At 50.0% G+C, this 10,208-nt stretch overlaps 1 protein-coding gene across 1 annotated transcript; it reads left to right on the forward strand.

Annotated features, from left to right (window-relative positions):
• Positions 1-5,263: 5,263 nt before the first annotated feature.
• rtn4rl1b (reticulon 4 receptor-like 1b) lies at positions 5,264-7,062 on the forward strand (the record flags this gene model as incomplete). Its single annotated transcript, XM_056610790.1, has 2 exons — positions 5,264-5,731; positions 6,142-7,062. Coding segments are annotated over 2 exons (1,389 nt in total), but the record flags the coding sequence as incomplete, so codon positions are not given.
• Between the last annotated feature and the right edge of the window lie 3,146 nt (positions 7,063-10,208).

Raw genomic sequence — 10,208 nt, forward strand, 5'->3', positions numbered from 1 at the left:
CCCCCTATCGCCTATTGACAATTACTTCAGGGAGGAACGTCCTCGTCTCCGTTCACTCCCATTCATTTCCCCGAAAGTACTGGCGGCCGGTGGATAACATGGGTTTCAATGGGAGAGAGGAGGAAAGTCCTCCTCTGAGTGGGTGGGACCTTAAGGGGTCTGATTCGCGCAAAAATCTATCCGTCTGCGCTATGAACCAATAAGCATGATCCCTGGATGTTGAGCAGTGTTGCCAGATTGGTCAGATTTCCCGCCCAATCGGGCTACTTTTAACCATGTTAGGCTGGAAAAATTATCATTCGGCGGGAAATCTGCCCAATCTGGCAACGCTGTCGATAACAAACCCGGTCTGCATTGCCGCGGTGCTCAGTCAGAGACGCAGAGCAAGTGAAATCTGCGATAGCGAGATCCTAAATGCACAATGGAAACATTGGAAACGGAGGACATTGTTAACGTCTTATTAAAAAAAGCATTCCATTCATTGAGTTACAGTGCTAAGTTAGCGACCAAAGAAAGAGGTAGACCACTTCCCAAAATCAAGGTGACCAGAAGTAATGGCAACGTCAGTGTTGTGAGTGCTACATGGTTTGCTAGGTACGCATGGCTTACTGGTAGCATTACAAGCAATCGACTTTATTGCTGGCCCTGTTTGCTTATGAATAATAGCAAATCTCCAACGTGGGCTGTTCATGGTTTCACTGATGTGGAAAATCTTGATAGGGCAACCATACGCCACGACAAGTGTCAAGATCACGTTGGTGAGCACCAACGTGATCTTGACACCCGTCGAGATCTAGGCCCAATGATAGGCCCAGATTTTTTATTTACTTTACACACACACACACACACACACACACACACACACACACACACACACACTCACACAAACAACACACACACACACCGAAAATGCCGTCTGTGTGTTTCATTCAGAAGCAATGATGAGGGGCTATCGTAGTCAGGTTAAAGGGAACACGATCATGGGGAGAGTGACCAGACAGCCCAGCATGTAGCCCGTCAGTCTAAGATAAGATTAGACACAAAGCTTACACAGGCAAAGAACAAGGTTGTCCATGAAAGGATGGCGTAACCAAACTCGATGAGAGGATAATAATGACATCGTTCCAGATATGGAGGTGGCGCTGGAGATAGCAGTGGAGGTGGAGGTGGAGGTGGAGGTGGAGGTGGAGGTGGAGGCTGGAGGCTGGAGAGGTGGCGAAGGTAGTTGAGGGGAAGGAAGCTGGCACCAGAGATAGGGCCCATCATTCCTGCAGAATCAACGAGTGGATTCAGACACCATTTTTGTTATGAATGAAGGAACAACATGTTCCTCCATCCATTCACACGTTTTCCTCCGATCCTCTGCCTCAACGGAGGCGCTTATACGTTGCTCTATCTGGAAATTCGACTTTTCCCTTTTCGGGGAACTTTTCTTTCAAACTAATCTCTCCTCAGACAGAGATACGGCGCGATAAGGCGATAAAAGGAGCAGTGATTTGAGACGAGGAGATTAAGCCGAGTAAAGAATCAATTACCGTGTCCTGACAGGAGACCTGTGGAGCGGCACAGGGAGAGGGAGGAGGGGGGGGGGGGGGAGGTTCTCCTTCTGTGTCCAACATGATTAGCATCCACAACACTGCTTTGAAACGTCCCCCCAGCCAGACGGGACCTCCCTCTTCATTCCCCCGCTCGTCCTATCAGTCCATCTCGCCCTACCATCATCCCCCCTGTCAGGAGGTCCTCTCGAAGACAGCACGTCTCTCCAAGGCTTCGTGGAGTTAAGTACTAAAGTTTGAGACACAGGGGCGGTGGGGGGGGTTGCTTTACTTAGTGGTGGTGGTGGGACGGGGATGTTGGAGTTGCTATGGTGTCGACCCCGGCGGAAGGTACAGGGTTCGATCCCCAAGTGTTATGTGTTGGCATCCTTTGAGAGACCTAACTGTACGTTCACACCGAAAGCTCTAAAAGATGCACAATGGCAGAATAGCTCCAAACGCAACGCTGTCCAAAATATTTACAGATCATATCGCTCTTGCGATTTAGCTTTTTCATTTAAAGGACCCGCGCTTTTTGCCTACTACACGCTCGTAGTTGAGGCAAGTGCTGCTGCTGATGCTGAGCCACCAAAACACAAGATAGTCCTAAGTTTGGTCAATAGACAAAAAATAATAAGCATAAATACATGATACACTGAATAACTAATTAATGGAGTGATTGCTTATATGCTAGATTAAAGTTTAGTTGATCGCTATCGTGTGTGTGTGTGTGTGTGTGTGTGTGTGTGTGTGTGTGTGTGTGTGTGTGTGTGTGTGTGTGTGTGTGTGTGTGTGTGTGTGTGTGTGTGTGTGTGTGTGTGTGTGTGTGCGTGCGTGCGTGTGGGTGCGTGTGTGTGTGTATAGTGTTGTTTATTATGGAAAAGATCCGCTCAACGTTAACATTTGTGCCAGGCACACACGGCAAACTGACAAATTATAAATAGATTTTTGTGCGGCATCTTCCTGCTTCTGAAATGCGCGCACATCTCAACCCACCGCTCGTCCGCTGGTTTCCATCAGCATTCTACTGTGCGACCATCCCTGTTGCGTAATGCGGATTGCGTATGCCCTCATACATTGTTGAAATCATATGCTGGATGCTTTATTCTTTCTATGTGTTTTTTAGTTAATGATCGGGCTATAATAAGACCACGTTGGCTATGCAATCGTGGACAAAAGGGGATAGTGGTTGGTGGAAACCGGGACATTTGAGCTCGGGACACGCAACTCAAAATTTCACGCATCATGATGAAGGAACAAATGTGTGGTAGGAACTAGGACCTAAAGTTCTCGTACATGTTTACTGGGACCCACGCCGGTGAGAGACATCTACATTCCGATTGGCTGGCGGTCAGCCAATCGTTTGGCTGACCGCAGCCAAAACGCATTTACAGCCAAAACGCTACTAGCTCATTTGCATAGAGTTGAGCTGTTTTCAACTCTCATTTACAGCTTTTCAGCTTTAAAGCTATCACTCAAGCGTTTTATCGCTCCTACCGCTTTATCGCTCATTTCTAATAGAAAGTGAATGGGCGTTTATCGCTCAAAACGTTTTACAGCTTTTGGTGTGAACGCACATTAAGCCCTACTCACTCCTTAGTGAGCTCTATCTGACTTCACTGTAAGACAACTCCTAAGCCCTTAGTGAGCTCTACCCGACTTCACTGTAAGATTGCTAAGCCCTTAGTGAGCTCTATCTGACTTCACTGTAAGATAACTCCTAAGCCCTGAGCGAGCTCTATCTGATTTCACTGAAAGGTAGCTAGGCCCTTAAGCAACCTCTATCCGACTTCTGTCTAAGCGACTTTGTATGAAAGCATCTTCAATAGAAAACAATAAACTTCTCGTCTAAAGTTCTGGCTGAAGGTTGAGACCCGGGAGGGAGTGGTTCAACCTTTGGTGGTTTATTCTACCCACCTCATTTCGGGGGCGAGGTAAGTTGGCTCGCTGATCCCGGAGAGGGATGCGTTATTTGGCATTGTTGCCCAGAAGCCACCAGGCTTAACAAAGGGGATTACAGCGTGGCCCTTGAGACCGGGGCTGACACAACATTACAGGAGGTGTTCCAACCCGACGGGCAGAATTACTGCTACAGGTCAGAGGGATGAGAGACTGAAGGTCACAGCTTAGCCGTGGTTTTGAGAGGAGGGAATGTATTCCAATAAATACACAGGTCTCAGGCGAGAGACTAATACTCCACTGTCGCCCGGAAACAATCGGATTGCCAACGCACAGGGGCACAGGGCGGCGGAGGCGTATCGATCGAGTACAGTGTATCAGGCTGTCACCAAGCCTTGAATAATACATCTAGCAGAGGAGTCAGGCGCTGCGGAGGCGCTGAGACCGGGCGCCTTCGCCGCACGAAACGTGAGTCACTCCGCTTTCGTTTTTCGACGGTAACCGGGGGATAAGTCACGCTGTCGTCGTCACACCGGGCGAGCCAGCGGCGGATCGGGGCGTAATCACGTCACCAATCAGCGGAGAGACTAAATGCCTCAGAGAGGCCGTCGACGTGGCGACCAAATGAACATTCCACGAGCCATTAAACGCGCGCCGGCGCTAATGTCACGGCGGCAGCATGCTGCAGAGCGGGAGTGATGGGCGGAGATAAAGAAAATACCCCGAACGCTCGGTTCCCCGAAGGGGGCCGCATGTCGGAAAAGGCTGAGGGTGGACGTGAACGTTTGTGCTTGTGTGGTGGAGTCACACACATAGATAGGAGTCTGTGTGGGTGTGTCTGTGTGTGTGCGTGTGCGTGTGCGTGTGTGTGTGTGTGTGTGTGTGTGTGTGTTTGTTTGTCTGTGTATGTGTGTGTGTGTGTGTGCGTGCACATGTCTGGTGGGGTAACATACATAGATAGGAGTGTGTGTGTGTGTCTGTGTGTGTGTGTGTTGTGTGTGTGTCTGTGTGTGTGTGTGTGTCTGTGTGTGTGCGTGTGTGTGCGTGCACATGTCTGGTGGGGTAACGTACATAGATAGGAGTGTGTGTGTGCGTGTGTGCATGTGCGTGCGTCTGTGTGTGTGTGCGCGTGAGTGTGTGAGTGGGTGTGTGTGTGAGCATCTCATAGCTCTGGAGCAGGTGTGTTTGTTTGCCGTGTTCAATAGACTTTTAGTCACAGGCCTGCGAGAGGGAGAGCATGCTGGGCCAGGCAGGGGGGCTTTAGATTGGAGACACTAAGCCATGAAGAAGCCGAAAAAACAGTGACGCAATGTCCATATTTGTGGAAGGCACTTTGGTACTAGTTTGTTTGAGAGAAAGGGGATTTACCCCCGAGCAGCATGTGATCTGCTCAAAGTGGAAGTTATCTCTGTAGGATGAGTGACTCTCGGTTCCGGTCCCCCGACGTAATTGTATCCCATCACCGCCCGGCTCGTGGAGCTCTAACGTCTGATTTGCCTCCGCGTCACATCCATCCACCGGCTCCCGTCCTTGTCAGAGTAATCCTCTCTTTCAGGTTCCGACTCCGGCTCCACTTGTTTACGCTCAGTATTCAATTCAAGTTCAACTATTCCTGAACTAATTTGTATTCTCCTTCTCTTCCTTCATGGTGGGTGTCTGTGTGATCTCCGTCTGTCTCCCTTTGTCTGGGATCTCCCACCTCCCTCCCTCCGTCCCGGTGTGTGTGTGTTTGTCTGTGTCTGTGTCTGTGTCTGTGTCTGTGTCTGTGTCTGTGTCTGTGTCTGTGTCTGTGTGTGTGTCTGTGTGCGTGTGCGTGTGTGTGTGTGTGTGTGATCGACGCTACAGGCTGTGGGCTGGAGTTCCTGCTGGTCCTTTGCGGCCTGGAGCTCTCGTGGTCCTGCCCTCGTCACTGCATCTGCTACACGGCACCGAGCACCGTCTCCTGCCAGGCGCACAACTTCCTGTCCGTGCCGGAGGGCATCCCGGCCAACAGCGAGCGCATCTTCCTGCAGAACAACAAGATCCACCGGCTGCTGCGTGGCCACTTCAGCTCCACCACCGTCACCCTGTGGATCTACTCCAACAACATCTCCTACATCGATCCCTCCACGTTCCACGGCTTCACCCTGCTGGAGGAGCTGGACCTGGGGGACAACCGCCACCTGCGCTCCCTGGCCTCGGACACCTTCCACGGGCTGAGCCGGCTCAACGCGCTGCACCTGTACAGGTGCGGCCTCAGCGCCCTGCCCAACAACATCTTCCAAGGCCTGAGGAACCTGCAGTACCTCTACCTCCAGGTAAGCCCTTCCCTGGGTCGAGTCGTAGCACTGCTCTGACTGGACGACATGTGCTGTTGTCCTCGATACATTAACATTACATTGAGGGTATTTTTGCTTTTATCAAAAGCAACTTATAAAGTACATTTGACGGAAGAAAGAGAAAATATCTTACTGTCGGTACAGCAAGGATGTTACCCTAAGGTAACCCATTCCCCGTATACAGCAAAGATAGCTAGGATAAGATGCTACACAATGCTAAGTACTATTTTTAAGTGCAAGGACATACAACATACAACAAGTGTGTACATTGTGTGCAAGTACGTACAACATACAACAAGTGTGTGCATTAAGTACCGGGACGTACAACATGCAACAAGTAAGTAAGAGGGGTGTGGTGGGTTAACCCGGTTCCTCGTGTCCGTCCTCAGGAGAACCACCTCAAGTTCCTGCAGGACGACACCTTCATGGACCTGCACAACCTGAGCCACCTCTTCCTGCACGGGAACCGTCTGTGGAGCCTGCACCAGAACACCTTCAGGGGCCTGCGGGCCCTGGACCGCCTGCTGCTGCACCAGAACCAGATCCAGTGGGTGGACCGCCTGGCTTTCCACGACCTGCGCCGTCTCACCACCCTCTACCTGTTCAACAACTCCCTGGTGGAGCTGTCCGGGCAGTGCCTGGACACACTGCCCGCGCTGGAGTACCTGCGCCTCAACGACAACCCCTGGTCCTGCGACTGCAAGGCCCTGTCGCTGTGGGAGTGGCTGAAGCGCTTCAAGGGCTCCACCTCCACGGTGGGCTGCCAGGCGCCCGCCCCCATGCTGGGCCGGGACCTCAAGCAGCTCAAGCAGGAGGACTTCCCCCACTGCTCCCCCACCGTGCCCAACTCCGAGTCCCGTGCCCAGAGCAAGACCAACAACCTGTCCGGCACGGTCAACCCGTCCATGAACGGCGGGGTGGTGGCGGTGGCGGCGGGGGGGCAGACCCGCATCGTGCACCCCCCGCCGCCGCCGGCCGCCCGGCCCGGACGGTCCCGGAACTGCACCAAGCCCCGCAACCGGTCCGGCGGCAAGGGCAAAGGCGACAACGAAGTGCACTCCAAGGAGCTGATGGCCGACAAGGAGGACTCGTCCCCGGACTTCGGCGACGGGGGGAAGTACGACCACACGTCCCCCGACGGCACCGTCACGCGGAGGAAGCACAAGTGCACTCCCCGGACCACGGTGCGCCCCCCTAGTGGGGTGCAGCAGGCCAACAACAGGGCGGCGCTGCTGCACCGCTCCTCGCTATACCTTGGCCTTCTGTTGGGGGCCCTAGTGATCTCAGACATGGCGCACATCCTGCGTTGACCAGCAGGGGGAGGCGAAAAAGCTCATGGATAGAAAATCGCGAAACCCCCTCGAGCGGTGCACATAGGCCCCAAGGCTCATATGTGTGTGTCCTATTGTGTGCGTGTGTGTGTGTGTGTTTTGATGTTGTTGATGTATGTGCGTGTGAGTGTGTATGAGTGTGGATGTGTGTGGATGTGTGTATGTGTATGTTTGTGTACAAACTGTGTGTAGGGAGCATTACTTTTCAGAGTATGAAACCTCCAAGCATCCAACATGTAAGCAGAGAGACTCGTAGTACTTTTCGAGGGGCTACGATCCGTGGGAAAAGGGGGGGAAGGGAAGAGGAGGAGAAATGCAGCACAAGCTTGCACTGCCATTATAATTAAACCTAAAATTGTCTGTGTTTCTCTTTTTTTCCTTTAAAGCTTAGTCTTTCACTCAAACAAAGTTTCAAAGATGATCCTTGGAGACCAGATGAATGGATTTACCATTTTCCCCATGAGATGGGGATGGAGAGAGAGTGTGTGTGTGTGTGTGTGTGTGTGTGTGTGTGTGTGTGTGTGTGTGTGTGTGTGTGTGTGTGTGTGTGTGTGTGTGTGTGTGTGTGTGTGTGTGTGTGTGTGTGTGTGTGTGTGTGTGAGTGTATACATGCAGGTGTGCTTGTGAGAGAGAGAGAGAGAGAAAGAGAGAAAGAGAGAGAGAGAGAGAGAGAGAGAGAGAGAGAGAGAGAGAGAGAGAGAGAGAGAGAGAGAGAGACGGTTAGAGAGACGGTTAGAGAGAGAGAGACGGTTAGAGAGAAACTAAGAGGCATTGCCGAGGATAGAGAGAAAACAGTTACGTAATGAAAAAAATATAATGAAATGTGCTAGTTAGCAACATCAAGGATACGCTCACGTTGTTCAAAGTGTCCAATGGAGTTCAAGTTGCCAGGTCACAGCTCGTTAAGGATGACAACACAGGGAAACAAGGAGCCTCCTTTCCTTGCTTTCCAAGTCATCTTGCCAAACGTATTTCTATGTTGCTTCTTATTCCCATTCTTTGCTCACCAGCGGAGTTCACTTAAACAGGACGAAGGAAGGCATCCAACACATCCTCATTCAGTATCACAACGATGAATGTGGTGTTGAACACGTCTGCGCAGCACGGATCTAGCCATGGCTCTGGATGGGCGTGAACATAAGCCCAGCCCATTGAACCCGGACTCTGTAGGGTACGGTAGTGAAACTCTTCTGTTGCTGTCGGTGTACAATGCCAGCTTTGTTCCCTGTGGTACCGTGAGATTCCATACCCGCGTACTTACACTATTTTCCCCCAGTGAGCATAGCATTTCTATGTCCATCGTACCGAACGCTGTTCCCTTCTGTGCAACTGAATACTAAGCTGTAAGCGTTAGCTCCTGGTTAGCCTGCTATCTGCGATCTGATTTGCTCTGTTTCTTACCTTTTTTGGGGGGTTTATTTGCTTGGAAATCTGCGTCTGGCGAGGCTTCGACAGTTTGTCTATATCGTTGTATCAATTGTTCATCGGATATTGTTTTTCAAAAGATATATATTAAAAAAAACAAGGACCTAGAGATGCACCCCGGCCGAAACCCCTGCCTCAGGACAAATGGAGGAGGGGGGGGGGGGGGGGGGGCGGAGCCTTAGGGGTCAGGGGTCAAATTGAATTTTTTTCCCAGGGCACTTGTGAGCTGATCCTGGCAGTGTGTGGGCATTCCCTCCTCATTGACAATTACGGACATTTTGTTTTTTTTTATATAAAAGTCACCAAAAGTCAAGGAATAAAAAAAAAAAAAACTTAAAAAACAACAACAAATCGTGTACCTTAAATAACTTCTGTGATTAATAAATTATTCAACGAGAAAAAAGCAGCAACATGACATTACGGACAGCTTGGAGGAGCAGATGTTTTCAGAAAGGAACTGCGATCTCGTTCGCTGTCGCTATGGACACAGATGAAGAGAATCAGCGGGATTGGTCACAGCGGACGGACGGACAGACTTACTTCTTGTCTCCTAACAGGAAGTGGCACCCACAGGAGCACTTCCTGCCGTTCCAAAGCTTTTGAGCCTGTCTCCAATCCAATAACAAGATGGTGTTTGTTACGATGGTAGTGTGAACTGTAAAAACATTAAAAACAGTGGACTCACTGCAGTGCGGATATTAATCACTTACTGTATTATAATGAGAAAAAACAATATTGCTGATTTGGATGATAACAGGGTTTTGTACTCCTACTTTCAGGGGGGAGGAGTCTTTGTTCATACTGATTTGTTTGCACAATTTCCGTTTTTATTTCCTTACATTTTTTTTTTGTCTAATTGTTCTGTTTACATAAAACCTGATTCGTGAAACAATGCACAATCCGGTCCAAACCGCCCCTGCTTCCCCTGTCACTCGCCCATCCGACCTCTACCCTCTCCCCGCCGACGTCCAAACGGTTCACTCGTTATCATCAAAGAGCAACAGTACAAAATGTTTATAAAGATATTAAAGTCTATATCTTCTTATGTTGACCGCTGCAAGCTTCGACTGAGTTTGTTTCGTCCGTGTGATCCAAGGTTTTGAACTGGGAGGCGTTTCGTTAAGGGGGTCTAAAAGTGATTTTCCTGATTTACCTTTTGCTCCCTGCCTCCAGGCTTCTATCCAATTATAATTAATTTAAAACCCAAAATGGATTCTGTCAGCAACTTTGTGTTTTCCCCTCCCTGTTTGTTTTTCCACGGGCCTTGCTCTACTTTGCAATCTGTCTTCCCTGATCAGGGCTTAGAAAAACAACCGCCACCCCTTCCTCATACCACCGCGGTTTATAGACGGTGGGGAGAAAAGGAAGGCGAAAAACTAAAAGAATGCATTCAGAATGTAGAGCTGGAGCGTGAAATACAATCCCGGATGCTCTTTTTGCCAAACATAGGCGGGCAAATTAACAGTAGGATGGATTATTGAGCGACGGAGAAAGTAGAAAACGGGCACAGAGCACGGGTCCTGCTCTGTGTCCTCCGAACATTGCCTGGCGTGGTACTCACTGCGGCCCAAAGGAAATCATTTAAAAGCACTAAGGGTGTTGATGAAAGTGTCAACAAGAATCTGCAGCTATTCCAGGCTATTATTGTTATTAATGGTCCTAAAAACATAGATTCTATTTTCCCTTCCGATATCATTTTT

Source organism: Gadus chalcogrammus, chromosome 16 (genome assembly GCF_026213295.1).
Source record: "Gadus chalcogrammus isolate NIFS_2021 chromosome 16, NIFS_Gcha_1.0, whole genome shotgun sequence".
NCBI lineage: Eukaryota > Metazoa > Chordata > Actinopteri > Gadiformes > Gadidae > Gadus > Gadus chalcogrammus.